The sequence below is a fragment of the Lissotriton helveticus genome, chromosome 1_1, assembly GCF_964261635.1.
Source record: "Lissotriton helveticus chromosome 1_1, aLisHel1.1, whole genome shotgun sequence".
Lineage (NCBI taxonomy): Eukaryota > Metazoa > Chordata > Amphibia > Caudata > Salamandridae > Lissotriton > Lissotriton helveticus.
In genome coordinates this window covers 1,601,846,195-1,601,869,332 of record NC_136057.1, presented here as the reverse complement: position 1 = coordinate 1,601,869,332, position 23,138 = coordinate 1,601,846,195, and the positions used below count along the sequence as shown (strand labels likewise).

The 23,138-nt window shown below is 42.3% G+C and overlaps 1 protein-coding gene across 5 annotated transcripts in view; it reads right to left on the bottom strand.

The window, feature by feature from the left end:
- Window positions 1-23,138, bottom strand: part of AMHR2 (anti-Mullerian hormone receptor type 2) — a 1,194,741-nt gene that overhangs the window by 1,096,828 nt on the left and 74,775 nt on the right. For all 5 annotated transcript variants that reach the window (XM_078687697.1, XM_078687663.1, XM_078687707.1 and 2 more), the window contains exon 2: window positions 10,537-10,701. In XM_078687697.1, coding sequence (XP_078543823.1) covers window positions 10,537-10,701 — 165 coding nt within the window. The remainder of the gene's footprint in view (window positions 1-10,536; window positions 10,702-23,138) is intronic.

Below are 23,138 nucleotides of genomic sequence, written 5' to 3'. Positions count from 1 at the left end.
AAAGTTTCTTTGCTTTATGTATCAACATGAAGAATGCTAATCTCACTGTTTCATTTTTAAGTGGACCTGGGGTACAGAAACTGAAATGGAAACAGTGGTTTACGACATTTGACAGTTATCTAATTACAGGTGATGGATCTAGATTTGATCATATTACAAAAAAAGGATTTATTGTAAAACTATTTGGAAAAATAGGGCCAAAGATTCTTTGATCACTTGCCTGAGGTGGCTCCTCCTCCTCCAGCTGTTTGGGATGTGTACACAGACGCAGTTAACAGGTTTGAAAAATATGTTAAGGATCATAGAAGTGTAACTGTCTACGGCACACATTTTTACACAAGGCAACAATGACCCATGAAACAATCTATAGCATTGTTGCAGAACTAAGTATCCTTGCTTAAACGTGTGAATTTGATGGAACATTGGATAACTATCTTGGAGAATAATTAGTTGTCAACTCCTATGATTCAAGGAAACAGGAAAGACTTTTATGCTATAGAAATTCAAATTTTGGGGAAACTCTTTAGAGATCCCCAGAGGAATAGAGATATTGATAATGGTGTCTAAGGAACTTGAAAAATTCAGACAAATTTCTGAAGTTGAGAGTGTGCATGCTGTTATGTCCAAACCAAAATACAATTCTAATTCTAGTAATGAGAGTAAGTAATTTGAAAATGTTAATACAAATGTTCCCCAGGAAACTGTGATGGATGTGGTTCTAATAAAAATCTGGCTAATTTGAATGTATGTCCTACTATAGGAAAAATGTGTATAAAGTGTAAAAAGGTTGGGCATTTTGCTAGAGCATGTAAAAATTTGCAGACATGGTTTTGATCAACGAACAACATTCTTCTGTGGAAAGAATGGAGGATGTGAAGTGTGATGGAAGTAAGGTGGTGCTGTCTATTACCATGGTGGAGACTACAATACATAGGGGCTTATTACGATGTTGGTTGGAGTTGCCTCTGAACAATACCGTCTTGGGACCGGCCGACCTCCAGGTGGCGGTTCCGACCACCTGATTAGGATGCGACCAAACACTGTTCGGTCGGATACTCCCATTTCTCAATGGGAGCTTGTGGTACGGCCGTAATAAGGCTCCCATAGAGAAATGGGGGGTGTACAACCCTGCACCCTGTGTCAGTCACCCCATGGTGCCTGCGACACAGTTTAGGGATTTACAGGGGGCACCCTAGGTACCCCCACAGCCACCAGCCATAGGCCGTGGAGGCAAGGGGACCCTGCTAGGAGCCCCTAAAGTCACTTTCCGACAGCCTTTCAGTGTTGGAAAGGCAGTGGGAAACTGGCATCGCAATCCTGATGGCTGAAACGTCGTCCATAGGGGATTACAGTGCGGGTTCAACCAGTCGGAAGACTCAGAGAGCCAGTCAGAACCGCGTCGGAATGACCAGCTGGTTTAACCTCTGACAGCCGACATCGAAATTCGTCAGTCGGACTGCAAACCGACTGTGTCAGTCAGAAAGCTTGCAACCGTGATCAGAAAGCTTATGACTAGTGGTCGGAGGCTTTCCAACCGATATCGTAATCGGCGCCAAAGTATTTAAAGATAAGATCCCGTCCGTCACATGGATTTAGAGGAAATTGATGTTGATGTCACTGTTGAATCAGGGAGACCTGTTATAATAGTGACAGATAAACTGTACTGGAAGGAGTGGAGATGAGTGATATTATATCCTCCTGATATACATACAGTATAATTTGCTGGTAATGAATTTGACAGATGGGATATTTTCAAGAAAATGTAAAATATAAGGCTAGGGAAATTTACACCAAAGTTATTGTAAATAAGAGGGGATACAATATACTTGGATGGAGCCATCAAGGGGTGATTGGAATGGTTATGAGGACAGATACTGAATTTCCAATTTCTCTGGTTGAGATATGTAGCATGCAGGGTGATTCCTTAGAAAATCTATTGGACATCTTTTCTTTGTAGAGAAAGAAAAAAGGTTATAGAAGCAGTTACCTTCTCTTTGGGTCACTCCTATTGTGGCGGCTAAAATGAACAAGCATTGGCATAGCCAATAGGTCTCGCTTTTGGGTCCTTATAAGTATTTAGTTATACAGCACAATATCATTGGTGCAACAACATCATCGCTAAACACTTATAAGGTCCCAAAGGCGAGACCTATTGGTTATGCCGATGCATGTTTTCCTTAGATTTTGATCCGTAAAATCTGGAGACGTTACAGTATTTTGCAAAACAAAACCTTTAAGTACAACACAACATACGGAATCCCCTCTAGCTGTTTGCTGGCCGACGAGGTAATGGAACAAACAAGGACTGTACTTTAGTTTCCTCCTCGGGGCCAGGTAGTTTTATTTGGATCAGATATCTGGAAAAAACTATTTTTAAAGTCTGGATTCTCTAAACTGTGAAGCACTGTTGAACGTTTGAGCTATGTATTTTAGGAATTTGAAGTCAAGTTTGAGAGAAAGAAAGGCTATCTTCCCATCAGAGGCACAGGGAGCTTCTCCAAAGTGCAGGTGGAGGGGTGGAGGTGCAGGGAGGGAGGGGTGGGGAAGGGGAGGAGAGGAGTGAAGGTGCAGGCAGGGAGGGGATGGGAGGAGGGGGAGTGGAGGTGCACGGAGGGATGGGGTGGGGGAGTGCAGGTGGAGGGAGGGGGAGAGGAGGTGCAGGGATGCAGGAGAGAGTGAAGGTGGAGGTGGGAGTAAAGGTGTGGGGGGAGAGGGGAGTGGAGGTGGTAGGGGGAGGGGAGTTGGTGGAGGGAGTGGAGGTGGTGGTGGTGGAGTGAGTGGAGGTGGAGAGGAGGGAGTGGGGTGGAGGAGGAGGGTGGGAGTAGAGGAAGAGGGGAGTAGAGGTGTAGAGGTGGAGGGAGGTGGAGGGAGGTGGGAGGGGAGGTGGAGGGAGGGACGAGTGGAGGTGGATGGAAGGGAAAGGGGAGTGGAGGTGGAGGGAATAGAGGTGGAGGGTGGGAGTGGAGGGAGAGGGAGGGTGGAGTGGAGGTGCAGGGAGGGGGAGTGGAGATGCAGGGGGAAGGAGATGGAGGGGAGTGGAGGTGGAGGTGAATGGAGGGAGGTGGAGTGGGGGGGAGAGAGGTAGGAGTGGTGGTGGAGGGAGAGGGGGGAGTTTTTTTTCCAATGTTTTGTTTTTGGTGTGTGGCAGGACGAGAGATATGCCTATGTTGATATAAAAGCATGAAGAAGCCAGTAAATCACTGTTGGACAGTTATGGCCGGTGCAATAATGACTGACTATGGTGATTAAAAAAAGGCACCAAGCACGAAGGGACCAGCAGATCACTGTTTTGATCAGGACCAGTGAGGTCATATCTGCCTTGGCTGGTTTAAACGGTACCAGGCAAAAAGAGGTCAGTAAATCACTGTTACATAGCCAGGGCTGGTGCAGTGATGTTTGATTAGGGTGATCTAAAATGCGCTAGGTAAGAAGAGGCCAATAGATCACTGTTGAACAGTAATGGCTGGCACAATGATATCTGAGGAGGGTGATATAAAAGACACCATGCATAAAGTGACCAGCAGATGACTGTTATAAAAGCCAGGGCCAGAGTGGTGAGGTATGCCTTCGGTGGCATGATTGTTACCAGATAAAAGGAGGATAGCGGACTACTGCTATACAGCCATGAAGTGAGGTCTGACTATGGTGATAATGGGTAGCAGACAAAAAGAAGCCGGCAGATCACCGTTATACAGCCAGGGCTGCCGCGGTGGTGTCTCCCTGAAATAAGCACCAATAAGCTGCATTCTGCTGCACTGTAATGTGCTATAATCTGATAGGAGCAGCAGTAGCCCTTCAAATGTTTACAACATATCAAATAACAAGCATTGACTGTGAAAGCGAAAGTGATCATGGGGGAAGCACACGAGTGGTGCGCGTGCAGCAGTAATCACGCGCGTGCCCGCACACATGCACTGCAAGCTGTAGCCAGCCGTAGCATTTTTTGAAGCTTACTTAAGGTCTGGCCAGACCAGCGCAAGCACTGGGTCAGGCGAGACCTAAAAAAGGAAACATAAATTTGTGTGTGGACATTAGTCATTGAACAAGAACATTCTGGTTGATTTTTCTCCCCAGCCCAAAATGCAGGAGACTTTATCCCAATTGGGGGATGGGGGAAGCAGAATATTGTTTACTTTGGATTTTAGGGATGCTTATCACCAAGTTGAGTTGACTGATGCCGCTCATTCTCTCACAGCATTTAATACTCCAATTGGTTTTTAGATTAGTTAGGATGCCTTTCAGGCTAGCCTCACAGTATCAGTTTTTCAAAAATGGATGTACTGAATTTCAGGGAAGAGGAGTATGAAAAATATTTTATCTTACCAGGATGATATCCTTATTTTTACTGCTACTGAGGTGTATCATCTCTGGGTTTTGGGAGTAGGTCTGAAAGCATTACAGGAGCCTGATCTCACAGTAAAGAAGGAGTGGTGTCATTTTTGGTCAAAACAAATGGACTATTTAGGACATAGCATTTCTGCAGAAAGAAATTAAACCAAAGTAATTTAGAAAAGTCCAGCTCAGAGTGAGAAGGACTAGTTGTAGTAATTTCTGGGATTATGTGAATATTCTTCAAGTTTTGTAAACAATTTTGTACTACCGACTGAGCCTTTGAGGAAATTGTTAAGCAGTAATGTAAAGTACATGTGGTAGAGAGAGGAGAATTAACTGTTTGAGAGTTTTAAATCATTGATTGTCAATGCTTGTGCATCACGTGTCTTAAGGGATGATGTTAATTTTGTTGTGACTGTGGATGTAAGTAGTGTAGATTTGGGAGCGGTGTTGAGTAAAATGGTTGACAGCAAAGAAAACTCAATAGCATTTCTTTTACATGACTCTCCAAGGCTGAAAGAAATTATAGCACAATCGAGAGAATAGCCAACTTGTGTGTGAGCTGTAAATTATTTTTCCACGTATTTGTGGGGGGTATATTTATTTTAGTTACTGATCACAAGCCGTTAGTGTTCTCACTGAGTGAGACAAGTTATAATAGAGCCACTCCTAGACTGATTAGATTTTTTAATAAAAAGTATGAGTTCAATTTTAGACTTAAGCACATTCAAGGAGAAAACATTTCTAGGGCTGACTTCTTGTCTAAGTGTCTGCCTGATGCATATTGTAAAAGTATTTGTGATGAAGATGTGGAGTGTGTGGTGGGTTTGTTAGGTGGCATGTTGTGTTCAGAAAACATATAATGCAACAAGATTGGGTTGACTGTACTAAAGGTGATGTTTATTTGAGATAACAAGGACCCCCTGGCTAAATCAGGTACTTCTAGGACAGGGTAAAACACGATGTAAATATCTTCCCAGACAGTTATAGTTGCTAAACGTCTATGAATAATTTGTCATTCCTGAGCAGAAAAAATGTGATATCATGCAAGAAAAGTTTATAAAAAAGATCTATATTTATTAAAATATGAGAAAGTAAAAACACAATAAATTCAACAATTAATTTTAGACATAAAGTACACAATCGGTTTTAAACACAAAAATATGCAATCAATGTAATATCACAATAAAAACAAGGAGATATCTTTATCTAATCTAATAAACAGTAATGTGGCGAGATTAGGATTAATTCTGACGCGCATTTCGGCGTTATGACAGTGCCTTCTTCTGGGAATGGAGCCACAGATTCCTGTATTAATATGGGCCAGCAGTCTATGTATGATGGAGCTGGTACTTCTTGGCTATACATAGGTTTTTCAATACTTGTGATTAAAAGGGATTTATGTTATACGTTTCTTTATGGTCTGTAAATCCTTTCAATGAAGATCTACGATACTGCAGTTTAATTATGCTGGAACATATCGCGGAGAAGGAGGTTGGAAAAACTCTTATATGATAATTGAGGAGATTCCAAACAGGATAATCCTTCTAGGACTTAATGCCTTCCATATGCCAAATGTTCTGAAAATGGTCAATATTGGCGTTCCAGAAGTGTGGAAGTTGATCTGCCTAGTCTCCGGACAAAGTTCTGATGCCAGCTGCTAATGGTGATGTTTGTAAAGGTTCATTGAGAAAATACATTATATAAGATTGGCCTAGAAAAAATCATTTTAGTGAGAAAATCAACCCGTATTCCAAGGTGAGAGATGAATTTTCTTGAGAAGATAGGTTGGTTACGAAAGTGCAGTTTTTGGTTGCACCAGCTAAAACAAGGATGCGGTTGGTGAAATTTGCTAATCTTGGACCGGCAGAATTTACTGGAACTAAGAAGTGAGTGGTGGCCAGGTATGGACACAGAAGTGGTGGTGTTTTTAGTCAGATGTGTGGAATGTAGGGTAGCAGATAAATATCTTTGAACATCTAACACTCTTTAGTCTCCAGTGGACTTCCCAGGTTCGCCTTAAAAACAGGTATATGGATTTCATTGGACATGAATACTACTTGGAGGATAATATGACGTTTGCTTTGGTGGTGGTTAACTATCTCTCCAAATGGTTGAATACAACTTTATGAGGGAACCACCCAAAAATACTGTACTTGAATGTTAGAGAAGTTTATTCCAGAAAGAAGGTGTACCAAAAGTCTATACTATGGATAATGGGGTACAAACCCTTAGCTATGGGAAGTTTTTGCCATCTTTTGGGATTAATGCAAAAACAACAATTGATGGACAGAATGCAGAACAATGTCATACATTCACCCTAGTACAAAGAACTGGGCCTAAATCCATCATTTTTTTGCTCACTGTGCCATTCCAGTTTGGACCCAGACATATGCAAATCAGTCTTGACCCTGCGTCCAATGGGAACAGTCCAGCCCGAACTGCCAGGCCAGGTCCTCCCTGGACTGGAAACAAGCATCCTAGGACCGGTTTCGGGCATTCAGCCCTCATCAGCCAGGATAGCTTGACTCCAGTGGCATGGAGAGCATGGGACCCACGTCTGGGCATACCCGTCCCACTCTGGGTGACAAACGCAAAAACAACAATTGATGGACAGAATGCAGAACAATGTCATACATTCACCCCAGTACAGAGATCTGGGCATAAATCCATATTTCTTTCCTCTCAGTGCCATTCAAATTTGGACCCAGAGTTATGCAAATCAGTCTTGACCCTGCGCCCAATGGGAACAGTCCAGCCCTAACTGCCAGGTCAGGTCCTCCCTGGACTAGAAACAATCATCCTAGGACCAGTTTCAGGCTTTCAGCCCTCATCAGCCAGGATAGCTTGACAACAGTGGCATGGAGAGCACGGAACCCACGCCTGGGCTTACCCGTCCCACTCAGGGTGACAAATGCAGAAACAATAATTGATGGACAGAATGCAGAACAATGTCATACATTCACCCCAGTACAGAGATCTGGGCCTACATCCATCGTTTTTTTGCTCACCATGCCATTCCAGTTTGGACCCAGACATATGCAAATCAGTCTTGACCTGCGCCCAATGGGAACAGTCCAGCCCGAACTGCCAGGCCAGGTCCTCCCTGGACTGGAAACAAGCATCCTAGGACTGGTTTCGGGCTTTCAGCCCTCATCAACCAGGAAACCTTGACTCCAGTGGCATGGAGAGCACAGGACCCACGTCTGGGCATACCCGTCCCAGTCGGGGTGACAAATGCAAAAACAACAATTAATAGACAGAATGCAGAACAATGTCATACATTCACCCCAGTACAGAGATCTGGGCCTAAATCCATTGTTTCTTTGCTCACCATACCATTCCAATTTGGACCCAGACATATGCTAATCAGTCTTGACCCAGCGCCCGAACTGCCAGGCCAGGTCCTTCCTGGATTGGAAACAAGCATATTAGGACTGGTTTCGGGCTTTCAGCCCTCATCAGCCAGGATAGCTTGACTCCAGTGGAATGGAGAGCACAGGACCCACGTCTGGGCATACCCGTCCCACTCGAGGTGACAAATGCAAAAACAACAACTGATGGACAGAATGCAGAAAAATGTCATAAATTCACCCCAGTACTGAGATCTGGGCCTAAATCCATAGTTTTTTGGGAGACAGACATAAGCAAATCAGTCTGAACCCTGCACCCAATGGGAAAAGTCCAGCCCAAACTGCCAGGCCAGCTCCTCCCTGGACTAGAAATAAGCATCCTAGGACCGGTTTCGGGCTTTCAGCCCGCATCAGCCAGGATAGCTTGAATCCAGTGGCATGGAGAGCACGGGGCCCAAGCGGGGTGACAAATGCAAAAACAACAATTGATGGACAGAATGCAGAACAATGTCCTACATTCACCCCAGTACAGAGATCTGGGCCTAAATCCATCATTTTTTTGCTCACCATGCCAGTCCGGTTTGGACCCAAACATATGCAAATCAGTCTTGACCCTGCGCCCAATGGGAACAGTCCAGCCCAAACTTTTGGGATTAAACATGTTTCAGTGGCTTTGTATATCTCAAAAGCTAAATGTATGGTGGAGAGAATAAACTGAATGTTGCAATTTACTACTGAACTGGCTTTGCCACCTGGTTCTGATGTGTGGAGATGATGTCTAACAGATTGTGGAATTATCTTAATATTCCTCATTCAACCACATGGGTTACTCCTTTTGTTTCATTGGGGAGATTTTCTTAAAATAAATTGTTTCTAAGCTGGGTGTTGGATTCCCAAACTGAAAAAGGTTAGTCAAAAGTCAGTATGGTACAGGCCAAAATTAAGCAAATGTTTGATGTGATAATAAAAACTAAAGAGGTTGAGTTTCGTGTAAGGGGTGTGGTGAAAGTTAGGAGACCGACTTCAGTAAAGTCAAGAAGTTTGAAATTTTATTATAGCACACGGATCATTCAGGTTTGTAAACATGCTGTTAGTGCTGAGAATGGTAAGTGGTGGAGTAAAAGAAGTATTGCCTGGGTATTATGCCTCCAGGGTGATCTTCTGACAGTGAATGTGGGTCTTCTTTTGACATTGAACATGTGAGTGCTTCAGACTCCGTAAAGAATAGTGGTAACATAGTTTTTAAGAACTCTTCAGTTGATGCATCTGCCGCTGGAAGTCCTGTGTTTGGGGGTAAAAGGATTAGAAGACGTACTGGTGCTCCCGGGTACTTGAAGGAATATGTTTTATACTGAGCTCCTTATCACTAGTGCGCCCAGCTACATGAAGGAATAGGTAATATATGCTGAGTTCCTCATTTCAAGTTTATTGAGTACACTATTTCCTGTTTTTTTCTTTTCATTCCCCAAATGGGACATGGGCTGCTTTTATTCATGTTTTTGGGGTTTGTTGGGAAATGTTTTCAAGTTTGCCAAAGAGGTAGGTGTGTTATGGGCCAATGGTTCATATTGCTTTAATATTTTGTGGTGAAGAGAAATCTAAGTGAAATGTTGGCGTGGCATCTCTTAGCTGAAGTTCCAGATTCCTTGTAGTTACTCAGTGGAGTATGGAGCAGATGCTGAGGGATGTTGTGTGCTGTTGCTGTATTCTTCAAGCAATAAATTCTCTTCAGTTTCAACATTTCTGGACTATAGTTTCCTTAACAATATCAAAATGTTCTCTATACAACATGTCTAAAAAGAAAATGGAAAAATGAAACTTGTAAGACAAATCCATTGGAAAGGACACAAGACACTAAAGGGTTGACGGGAAAATGTAAAACAGAAAAAAACATTTTGAGGTCAGACTTCAGTGCCCCTGGACAGTGGAGATGCTGCATGAAGATTCCATGGTTAAGATCCATATTTTCGTATGGAGGTACCAAACTTGGCAAAGGGTTGTAGTACTTGCCACAATGTTGCAGATCCTGCTTAGGATTGCATAACCTGAGAAATGTTTGCAACATCTAGCAATAGATAGCAGAATGTTGATCGCGGGTTGCAGAACTTTGCAAATGGTTTTAGAACTTTAGAACTCAGCAAAAGGGTATAGAACCTGGGGCAGAAATTGACAGGGTTGAAGACCTGGCTACAGCTTGCATAACTTGATACATGCTGCTGTCTGTAATTCACAATGGGTGTCAGAACCTGGCAACTTGCTAGAGCACTCTGCATGGTTGTCAGTCATCTAGGTCGTGGCCTACAGACACCTTGAAATACCATTGATCTAAAGAATTTTTAGTAGGATATTTTAAAAACGTAAGCTTATTTACTAACCCACAGAACAGTACCACATGTTTAACCTGATATGCAATTCCAGCCCTTTTCAGCAGAGTTGCAAAACCATAAAAGTGCTGGGAAATATTATTTCAGAGTTAAGATCCTTACCACTGTATATCTGTGTTTACATATGTGAAGTATAAATGGTACATGACGGATATACTAATTTCCAATTATGTAAACACAACCTTTATTATTGGGTGAAAAAGAAGAATGTTCAGTTTCCGACAATGTCATCACAAAAATAATCAAGTATAAAAGTACAAATGAGTTTCAACCAGGGCATCATGGGAAGCACCATCTAGAACATAGTACATTGTATGTATTATATATGCAATATATTTCACAATTCCAAAGCTTATCACCCTACAGCCCTTAAAGACACCTCAATTGAGCTACCCGCCTAGGTTCATCTATTTTCACCATTTCTTGGTCCCTCACAATCTAATCCTTAAGTCCGTGTAACATCTCACCTTGAAACAGTACCATCCTGGCACTTCTTGTTTCATTCCAGATAGCATGACAGCAACCACTGCAGAGAACCTGGCCCCCATCTAGAATCTCACCAAGGTGCGGCAGCCCTTTCACCAATGTGGTGTTCTTGAAGAAGATGCATGTCTTCGGCTGGCTCTTGGCATCTAAAAAAATAATAAAAAACAAAGTTTGCTTTACGGTATTGCAATAAATAAATTTTACAGTCAGAGTTCCAGATATTAAATGTTCCCTTGTTGAACAGCATTGTTCCCTAATGTTAAGCTGAAGGCCTGCATGTCCTCTACAGAGTGCCATCCTTCCCAGCAACTATCACGGAAAGGATGCCTATTAGACGCTACCCAAGCCTTGAGCTTCCTTGCATCTGAGTAGGGAGGTGTAGCAAACATGGGTTGATCCGGCCTACATGAAAAGGCGGGCATCTTGATTTCTCTAGAGCACAGCATTGACTGTATTTGATGTCAAAACTATATGAAGACAATGAAGTCACTGAGTCAGAGCTCATGTGAGAGCACAAAAAACTATGAAAGACCTGGAGGTGTAAGAAAATGTTCAAACAAAATGGGTGCCTGGGGGAGATGGGTATCTAAATTGAAGGGATTAATCCTCAACATTAGGGATTGAAGGGAGATTTTGCAGCATGGGCCAGGAGAGAAATGTATTTTACAGGGACCACTGTTTTTCTTGAGTATGGGCAGAGAGGTGTAGCTCTAAGTGTTCTAAGCTTCAGTGCATTTCAGGGTAAAATTCTGCCGTATTCCTTGTTCTCTCTAAATATATATATCTAGCTTCTGCAATCATATCGGTATTTCCCTGCTGCAACAGAGCCCAAGAGTCTGCCCAAAATCGTTCTTCTTATATAGTACAGGGAGAGAGCAATATCCAGCACTGTTTGACGGTGTTGCCCACAGGTAAGAAAGCTGTGCCGCAGCTTTAAGCACCGCTGGGGGAGGACTACAAGCTCCATACCTCCCGGCACCTTAATGGCCCATCAAAGGGTGCTGCGCTCTCACTGGCATGGGGAGAGTGTGATCCGTAACTGTTTGACTGCGCTACCTTTGGTGGAGGAAGCCACTCCGCAGCCTTAGGCACCGCTGGGGGATGACTACAAGCCCCATACCTCCCAGCACCTTAACCACCCATCAAAGGACGCCCTGCTCCTGCTGGCGCCGGTTGCGCATGCGGAAGTACCAAGCAAAGCCCAGACCAAGGGTGGGCCCGTCTGCACCCGTCCGCGCCCATGCCGTGCCTCCAATCTTGAAGTTTTGCTTTGAGGAACAAGCAGCTCAAGGTCTTGGACTCCTGGAGCATTCATTTTAGGTTGTGTTAAAGAAAAGAAACTCAAATTATGGGGAAACATAAGGCTCCGAGGTATTGCAACAGCGTGTCCCTTTGTCTCTATTGAGAGCATGTTTGAATGAGCCACTGGGCTGTGGTAGCGAGATTGACCTAACTGAGCACAAACTTTCCACTGACCATGGGGTACCACTTTTCCAAACTTCTGACGCCAGTCTCAGGCCTAATATCAACCCCCTAACAAATATGGGTACTAGTAAGGATCCAATATCGCCAGTCTCAGGCCTAATACCAACCCCCTAACAAATATGGGTACTAGTAAGGATCCAATATCTTCAGAAGCCGTGAATGTAACCAATGCTACAGTAACTAACACTTCTCTTGCTCTGACCAATTTGGGAGATTTGCATGCACAGCATTCACCTCAACCAACTGCTGCTATTAAACGCAAATGGCAACCAGAGATAAAATCACAAATACTTAAAAACATATTTTTAAAAAGCAGCCCATTCGTTGTCAAGAAAGTTAATTCTTTAATCAGATTCTCTCTTGGATTTAAACATGCATGCCCTTTTGTGCCCCTCCCAGTGTATCTCTACCGTCTTTGGCCACTCAGATCTTGGATCCCATGTCGCCTGACACTTATTTAATAGACACACTCTGCACTAAGATTAAGATTATTGTGAAGGCAAATCTTAAATCGTTGGCTGAATGTATCAATCAATCAGGGGAATTGTAAGCGCATAAGGGTCTCAAGGCGCTGGGGGGTAAGCAGCTCCGTTCAGTTGAAGAGCCAGGTCTTGAGTGTCTTCCAGAAGATGTTCAGGGAGGGGGCGGGTCTGATGTCGATCGGGAGCTCGTTCCTGGTATTGGCCGCGATGTAGGAGAAGTCTCTCCCACCTGTTCTGGCTTTGCGGATGCACGGGGTTGCGTCGAGGGCGAGGTCTCTCCGCTTGGAGTGTCATTTAGACTGTTTGCACAAGCTCGGGGTTTCTGAACTTTCAAATAAAATGCCCTCTGCTGTATTGGCCCCTACTCACACACACACGTCGACTCATCTGTACTGCAGGAGATTACTACCAACCTTTTGGCCTCGCATAACAATGAAATAATTCCTCCAGTTGGATGAGGCTGTAGTGTGTTTATCTAGGTACCTGAATCGATATTCCTATTCTTTGCCCTTGTCCGGTTATAAATCAATAATATCCCTCCAACGGCATAGAAACCCTTTTCATAATTCAGTCATAGCGCATGCTGTCACATTAAGCAAGCCTATTCCTCCAGCCCCCTAGAAAGCACACCGAGTTCTCTAAACAAAACCAAGCCTCCAGCAACCTGGGAAATCCCCGCTGCTTTGTTTTGATTTCGTCCGAGAACTCCTGTAAAGCACTGTAAGAACGACCAGTTCTTAGTGACATCTTTATTGACGTCTTAAGTCCAGCCTTACGTCAAACCCGGCACCTTTCAGGTATAAATATACCAACGTTGCCTTAAGCAAACACACGGTGGTAATCCTGGAGCAGAGCAGCTATCTACTTCCGAAGAGCCCAGCTGATGCGAGAGCCCACGGACGCTGCCCCTCCCTTTTGACGTGCTGAGAAAGACGCTGTCTTTTCTCCTGCCGAGAAATCCAGCCTCCGGCGTTTCCAGCCTACCCTTGCGGGTGACTGGGATACCGAGTCCTGAGAGAGAGATACCAGCCCTCCTGCCTTCTAATACCCAGGTACTGAACTGACTAAACCCTTACAGAGAATTCTTGAGTCAGATTCTTGGCAAAACAAACTTAACTTAAACTGCTACTTACTTACTCCTTCCAACGTATTATGCTTAGGTCAGGTACACCGGGGTAGGCGTAGTTAGAAGCTCCAGTTGAGTACGATTAGTCAATGTATATATGTATGTATCTATTTTATCCATTTTAAAGTATCATATGGCTAAGAAACCATATCAATGTTTTTACAGTATTATTTCATAATCCTGCTTTTACTGTATGCACTTTACTTAACTATAAGTATTGCAATTGTAGCAATTCCTTTCTCTTGTATGAGGAAAGAGACTGCTCAATAAATAACACCTTTTATTGAAAACGCCCGTCTCTCTTTTTCTCTGCAATCTGGTGAAACTAAGTACGCACCTTTGACTGAGTGAAATAGCTGTCTTTTGTTTTCACACGACTCTAGAGATATACTCTTAATCAGGGAGAGCAAAGTTGTCATTTTTTATGGTTGTCAGAAACTAAATCCCTTCTTGTCTATCCAGGGAGGTTAAACTCCTCCTCGCTTATTCGAGAAAGTTTCTAGTGAACTCTGAGCTAGCTGGCAAAAAACTTAAGTCTAATATAGTCAGTAGAGACCTAGTTAACCTCAGTCCTACGTCTACACTACTGAAGATATTATTCCAATGCGCAGAGCCTATTGGGACTATAGGAACTACACTACATGGCGCCCAACGTTTGGTAAGGCGATAAATCTAACACAAGACGTTAGAGTAACTCAGTCGTGCTTTTTCACACAGACCCTTTCTCCCGTAAATACTCCAAAGACGTCTGGAGTGGGTCAAAGGTTAAAAATCCGCCGGAACTTAGTAGGAAGAGATTTCTATGTATAGTTTTTGGTTTATTCAACGTTGAAGGATACAGTGTTCCAAAATATTGTGCACCTAATCTTTGTTTCCTTGAAAACCTGATCTGCAACAAAAACCTTTCTGTCAGTAAAAATGTCAGAAACTGAAGAAGAGAGGGAGGCAGCTAGAATAGCAGCTCGTCTCCTAGAGGATGACACAAGTATCCTGCAGACTGACCGGATGCAATACTCATCCCGGTCAACATAAGAACAACTATAACTATTAAACTTATAGAAAATGGACTAACATCGAGAGGTGGTATAGTCATATTCGTAATTGAGGCACATGAATATCGGCAGACAGAGGTATTCTATTCTTGGATAAACTTTCCAGCAGCAAACGCTGTCACACATGAATTCCACTAATACAAAATAGAGGAACCACCGGATGATTACACTCCTTTCGAGGAGGTGGAAATCCCACTAAAATACCAAGAGCACCTGCTCTGGTTTAAAGGCGCCCTAAAACATAATAATCACATCACCAGGCTCGGTCCACTAGGTAGACCAGGAGCAACGTGGCCGGTTCTAGCCAGCTACACACCACATCCCGACATCGAAAAAATGTCAGTACCAGAACTTTTAGCACAGTTAAAACAACTGATTAAAATACATAGACAATTAGTCCAATATGTAATGCGGACTTCAACAGTCCAACCAGCTATTAACATTCCACAGCTGACCCCTCATCAGGGGAACACAAACAAAATTACACCACAGAACATACAATCATGTCTGGGTAAAGTACCCACAAAACGGGAACAAATTCCATTCTGGTTAGCACAAAAAATCACTCAAATAGAGGCAGTATTTCCGGATAATACCCCTACTGAGAAACACAGAATTCTGACTATCTGCCTTCCAATGGGGATCGCACCACATGTGGAGGACTGTGACACTTGGGGCACTGTCTTTGCTTCCATTTACACAAAAACACATGGTGTTCCGTCCATGGCGGTAATACCGGATGTGCTAAGACAGATTCAAAATGAATACGGTCCAGAACCTGCTTTAACTCTGGGTATGAAATTACTGAAAGACTTCAAGCTGGTCTCGGCTATACTATTAGCCAACATAAAAGGGGAAGCAGCATCTGTGGCGATCCGCCAGAAATTGAAAGAAACATATATAGCAGAACAGCCATTTGAACTTGCCAGAATCATAGAAAAATCCTATGAAGAACTAGGAAGAGATAGTTTGGGTGGTAAACCAGTAAAACCCCAAATAACTGAAAATCCTGAAAAGATATTTATTAAAAATAATCTAAACACTCCAAAAAAGAGCTGGGATGGAAATAAACAATCCACTCCCAAAGGAAAAGATTCCAGTCCAGAGGAAAGTCTCCTCGGCGGAGAGAAAGATCTCCAGACCAAGGACACAAGTCTCCCCAGAGGGAGCCCTCTGAGAAAAGATACAACCTTAGAAATAGGGATAATCTGAAGAAACCTGATAGATATCAAGATATTGATACACGTCCCTCTCGATCTTTTCAGACTTCCTCGCAGAAATCGGAAAGTAGAGGACCGTCAGAACACAGGGAAGAGCACGTCAAGTCCAAAAACAAAGAACCTGCTCATCAAAGTAAAAAACTACAATTTCCAAAAAAGAAGGTAGCCAGTATTAAAATAATCAAACATGCCGAGGATCCTGAGGACACAACCGAAAAACGGAGAGTGGGCTCAGGCAATGCTAGACAGCGCAGCAGAAGTGAGCATAGCTCGCAAGATCCTGATGAATCATCTGGAGACAGTGGACACGAATGAATACATTCAGGTGGAAACTGCAGACACCAGAGTTAGCAAACCTCATAAAATATACGAAATAACATTACGTATAGAGGGAGATAAGACTAGGGAAATAAGGGGTCTATTTTGGGATAACCTCTCAAAAGGCTATGACATCCTTTTAGCTGAAAAAGACTGGCCACCGGAGTTTGTCAGGGAGTGCCCTCATGGCGAAGAAATGATTATGCCTGCCTTCTCAAATCACATTCCAATTCATAAAAAATATACACTTGCAAGAAAGTGGGCAGTAGCCCAAGCTCCTGCATTATATAAAAACCATGTGGATGGGATGAGGACTCTCCTCCTCACAAAATCCAGATAAAATGTCAACCAACTGCAAAGAGGCAGTACCCAATTAAGCAAGAAGTTAAAAAACAGGTCAGGGAGATCTTAGATCAACTTGAATACCAAGGGGTGATTGAAACATGCACCTCTCAAATGAACAATCCTTTGTTTCCTGTCTCCAAGCCAGATGATTCATATCGTCTAGTTTTGGACTACAGACATCTAAACTCATGTTGCAAAACTTTTGCAGTACAAAACTCACATAGTGCAGCACTAATGAATAACATTGTGCGCAAAAAATCCAAAACAACATTAGACATCTTTAATGGATTCTTTTGTCAAAACATTGCACGTGAAAGCAGGTATTTGACCGCTTTCTCAATAATGGGCTCGCAGAAAAAATTCTGTCGACTCCCACAGAGGTTCAAGAACAGCCCAGGATTATTCTCAGCAAGAGTAACAGAGTTACTACAAATGTATGATGATGAGGCATTATCTTATGTCGATGACATCTATCTAACAGATGATGACTTGGATACTCACTTGAAAAGAGTGAACACCATAATACTTGGGTTCGCAGCAGAGGGTTACAAGTTCAACTTTAAACAGTCACGAATTGCCCATCTAACTGTCCTGTTTTTAGGATATGAATTATCAAGTGAAGGCAAAAGCCTGGCAGACAATTTCTTAGAGAAATGTGCTGTAATCCAAGCACCAAGAACGCTGAAAAACTTACAATCAATTCTAGGTTTCCTGAATTTCTGAAGAACTTACATTCTAAATTATGCAGAGAGGGTTAAACCTCTCTATGAACTAATAAAACCAGATTTTAAAACAATCAATTGGACGAAAAAACACACAGAAATTTTGAGATCATTGCAAACAGACATGTTAGCTAAAACAAAATTGCAAACACGCGATAACACACGCAACCTTGTGATCCGGGTCATCCCAGGAAGATGCGGATTCACATACCTAACCTCTAATGAGGGAGAAACGGTACCAATAGCATACAAATCACATTTGTACACAGAAGCTGAAAAAACATTCAGTATTAAGGAAAACATTGTTCATGCGGTTCAAACAGCTGTAGCAAAAGAAAGAGACCAAGCCGAAGGCAGACGGATTACTGTTATAACAGCAGAATCAGCCTTTGAGGCATTAACAAGCCCATGTAATTTAACTACCGTGGCATTAATTCCAAAATGGATACAATGGGAAAATTCTCTTGCTACAGACAAAGTGAAATACTATTTTGGCCCAAACATGAAAAAATTAAAAAATCTAGAATATGAAAGAGAATATCCTCTGCCAATCGACATTCTGCCATTACAACAGTACGCCTGTGTAATATATACAGACGTATATGCACAACCCTCGGTTTGGGGAAAACAAGCCTATAACGCCACATGCGAGATTGTTAAATACGTGTGGCGCGGAGATAAATTGAGACCTCTGGTAACAAAATCACACTCTGTAGAAAACAATTCAGATAAACAAACTGAAGTAATGGCGTTAAAAATGGCGCTAGATAATGCCGATCGCGAATTCCCGACACTAATAGTGTGCGATTCATATTACTGCATCAAATCATACAATAACGACTTGCAGAAATGGGTTCAAAACGGTTATAAAGATGACACAGGTGCCACAATAAAGCAAAAATCGCTTTGGGAACAAGTAATTCTTTTACAGAAAGAACTACCAAAGACTCAAGTGATACATTCATTGAGTCATGAACGTGATGGCGTTCACGTTTCAGGGAATTCATTGGCTGAGACAGCCACAGCGGAAGCAACTAAGCCGGCTTCCGTAGCTACAAAAAAGCGTTCAGGAAAATACGTAGACGGGGAAACGATGCTGGCGGTAAAAACGTCTTCAAAGGGCAACTGCGCAGCATTACCCGTCAACTATCCACTCAATTATACATACATAATCGATGCAAACTCCGTTCCTTTTGCTCAAATCCCTGGAGTGGGGGATAGGGTAATTCCAAACACAAACAGGAGAAACTTATTAATAGCAGACGCACATATGGGTGAGGGTCTAAGACACCTTAAGATTAAGGAATCTCTGAAAGAATTACAATCAATATACTGGTGTCCAGGAATGAGCCTGCAAAACTACAAATTTGCATTTTACTGTCAAAACTGCAACAGAGATCGCAGTGGCGAACTGCCTGGAGTATTACCATTGCCCTTCTTTTAAAAATCATAAGAATATCAATACAAAAAACCCAGAGAATATGCGTTCCATTAATATTATTAAAAAGACTAGTTTCACTTAAAATGTAGACCCCAGCTCTCGGCTGACGTCTGAACTGTTATAAAAGATTTGCGAGTCTATAGCGGCATAGACGCAATTGGCATGCTACACTCTGACCAGGGTCCTGCTTTTAGCTCTCGAGCTTATAGGGAGGCCATGACCAGCATGGGCATTGCATTGCGGTAATCTTATCACTTCCTTCCTGAGGGAAACGGGATTGTGGAAGGAAAAAACCGAGACATAAAGCAATCTATAATGGCAAAGGTATTAGGTTCGGGGGTTGGGTGAGTCAAACATCTAATAAGTGTCCAACGTAGTCTTAACAATCTGCCAAGAAATTCTCTAAAAGGTTTCAGTCTGTACGAACTATTGTTCGGGACTAGAATGCATATCCAGGATCTCGATAGTCAGACTTTAGTGGTAGAAGGAAAATGCTTTGATATCAAAGATCGTTTGGCTATTTTACAGGACTTAAATGAAACAAGAAAAGACCTGAGCAACATAAAGTTGAAACAACAGCCAACAGCCACTGAAGAGAAACCACCTGTCCCAGCAAGGCCTGTCTGGATTCCAAAGATTGGGGATCTGGTCAGAGAGAAAATCGCGGTGAAGAAGGAATTTGGGCCTTCTTACAGAAAAGCAGTACCTGTCTTAGCTGTCAACGGAACAAGATCAGTTGTACTACCGCCCCTTGCTGGTAAAATGGAGAACCGAGTTGTATCCATCGACCTGGTTAAACCACAATCATGTGGCCAATAATAAGTAGTAGGCAAAGTGGACTCCCAAGAAATAGCAGAACACCAAAGTTTGCTACAAAACAAGAGGTTCAAACTGAGAGACTAATCACATTTGATAAACCTACAGTGAATCAACAAGGACTATGCAACAAAGCCATGGAACTTATGCCTCTTGAAACCCAAATTGCAACAATTCGTCGAGAAAGACCTGTCTATAACGATGTAGCCACAGACTATGCTAATGAAACAAAGAAAAATCCAGAAGCAATTCCAATAATTGACAGAACTGCATCAGGCTACTTCATCAATTTCGATGACTTTTCTGAGGATCCGAGCGAACCTGAGGAACAGCCAACAACAACAAAAACTTTTAAAGACAAAACTAAAGAACTCTTTCATCAACTACAAGAAACCTATCTGATTTCCCCATGGATTGAATTTTGGGTGGTGCTAGGTGTACTTTTCCTCCTCCTTTGGCTCATCATGGTGCTATGCTTGGGACAATTCATTGAGGGAAAATATGTTACAATGGACACAGCAAGCCAGAATATCAACCTGGTCCTAAAGCCACACAAGTCTTCACACATCGAGAAAAGAGAACTTTCTTCAGTAAACTTCACAGCCAATCCGATACCCGGTGGGGTAGCATGGGACAAAACAGATTACGATATATATGGCCCGGTCGAGCTCTTGAAGTATCCTCCTCAATTTAAGGTTTCATTAAGTGACTTTGTAAAACCGAGTACATTATCTGATGAATGGGATTTTGAAAGTATTAATGATATGATGTCAGACTTAGTTATGTCAGCAAAATTTACAGAACATGATTATTTACAAGGTTCATCGAATTATGATCAGATGTACTGCTACAACCACTATGCTAACCATTATTTGCATAAATCTGCTCAACCTAGAAATGTTTTGAATTATAATCAATGGGAACATTGTGCCACTCCACCAAAAGGTAGTTCAAAAACATTTTATGAGAAATTCCCATACTTCTCATGGTATAACACAAGTGAAGCATTAACGTTTTATTTCAAACTGTTAAATAAGACAGGAATGAAAACCATGCTGACAAATACAAAATTCATCTATTCAGAAACATTTTTTGAAAAAATGAATACATTTGGTTTTGATTTTTGGAAAAATAACATTAAAACAAAAACGATCATGGGTACCAAAAATTGGCAAGTCCAAGGTATATAATCATTATACAGAGCCTGCATGATCCCAGAACAAATTATATTTTTGAATGACACATTTCAACAAACAACCTGTCTTGGCCTAGCCAAATTTAAAGACTTATACAAACCGTCTATTCCAAAGCCAACACCTGACAGTAATAGCACTACAGATGTTGAGATAGATGTATCCGATATTTTAAACCAAAACAGAACACATCCTGATTGGAAGAAATGGTTGATCTAGCCCACAGACACAAATAACTGTCAAGATAGATTCCTGAACAAAATACAGGGGTTCAAATTGACCAGGCCAGACCCTAGATACTCCCAGAGACAACATCCAGGGATAGTAACAACATACAGTGTAGGAAAACTCTGCCTTGAATGGCTACAGACATCCACACTGGCAGAAATTAAGCAACACTTAACTTTACTTAAAGAAGGTGCTGACTTGCGTGATTTCATTATGGGACCACGCAAACAGCGTCAAAAACGTTTCATAGCGGCCTCTATATATGCAGCTTATAACGAAGCTTGGAAAGAAACTCAAATTGAAACAGCAGAGAAAATACGGGAAATTGACCGTATTAATTTGGAAAAATCACTTTCTGTTGTGGACAATGGGTTAATGACTCTGTCTTCCAGAATATATTCACTGGACAGTATTGTATCATCTGCAATCGATATAATAGAGCAGGACTTACTAATGTTACAACATGGTCAGTCCCAATTGCGTTCTATTGTACAGCTTGGCTGGACGTTACAAAATCTGCATTCAGGCTACGTGCCTTGGCGTTTAATCAACACAACGTCACTATTCTCTATCTTTAACCTTACTGATATACAAATCAGCTTGGCACAAAAAGGAGCAGAATATACAATTCTGAGCATTGAAAAACTTGAGAGATTACCATTGACAATGTCATAACGACCTGTCATCGAATGGATAATACACGGAATCATAACTATTCCGATAACAACTTTCCAATATCGATACTGCCAAAAGTATATACAGGCAGGCCAGTATGAAAGGTTGGGTAAAGGATACATTAAGTCATCATGGAAATTATCTTACACACACACATGTTATAGTGAAAAAGGACAGAATGTATTTCTTAGTGGTGATAATTGTGAAAAATCACTAAGTGGTATACTTCTGTGTCAGGGTAAAAATCTACATGGGGCCTGTGAGGGGACTTCAAATAACCTTTCATGTCACCAACTTGGCACACCTGCAACTCGAATAGAGCCATTCTTTAGACGGCTTTCGAACGGGAGCTACATTCTAATAGTGGACCACAGATGTTGTGGCTTGGTGCCAGGAAAAGCTTATCTAGTAAGCGTTTCTTCCATGGTCACTTGCTGTATGCAAGTATTGTATCCGAACGACACTCCAGACAGGGAGGGAAAAATGTGGCCCAGTTTGAAAATCTCTTCTATTCGAATTGATACTTTAAGCAGAATGAAGTCTGTTCTTCTACAGACGCCTGTGCCCTTGACGTCATCAAAAGAAACGTATGATCTCCAGGTTGCAAGGACGACAATGGAGATACATGCACTATTATCAACAAATTGCCCCTTACATTTCGCGGAAATGCTAAACCAAATCTTAAACATTTCAGACACGAATGGTATCGCGAGTGTATTTAAGACAATTTTTTCGGGACTGTTGACACCTTTCAAAGCAGTCCAGGGCATCTTTCCTAATTTTGTCCATTCGATCTTTGGCGGCCTTCCACTCCTGTTGGGACTAGTAGCAGGCATTTTATTTTTGATACTCCTGCTTCGTTATGGCAAGCCATGTCACAGACAAGACTCCAGCAACAATGGAAGAAACGATCCTAGCTATACGCTATCGGGACCGCATAACTAAAGTCCTTGGATTAGCCCGGCTAAGAGATCTGAATATGACCTGGTTTCTTTCATTTAGACCCATCTGGCAGAATTGTATCTTACCTGTGTTAAGATGTATGCTGTGCGGAGAAGAATGCGTGTTAGACGTCTGTCTTACACTACAATCAGAAGTACCATTGGATACAGATACTTTGCTAAGTCCTGTAACGGCTCATGCATCGTGTTGTCCCCAGCGGTTACCCATCCTGATGACGGCATTCGTTGAGACATCACCACTGCGATTAAAGGGTAGTGAAGTGCAAGATGAGAGCAGCATCAACCAGGTACGACCTTCTGTGAGCACTGCTGATCCTGTCATCGATGATAGCAATCATTCTCACGACTGCACAGTTGCGGCATTTTCCAACTTGGTCGAACTTTCACCTGAAGCGGTAAACTGCTTTTTTGAAAGTCTGTCTGAAATGATGTTTTCCCCTGAACAAAAAGAATAAACTTTTAAGCAAACGAGCACTCAACGTTCCCTGAACTCTGAATTTGGCCTTCAGCTTTAAAAA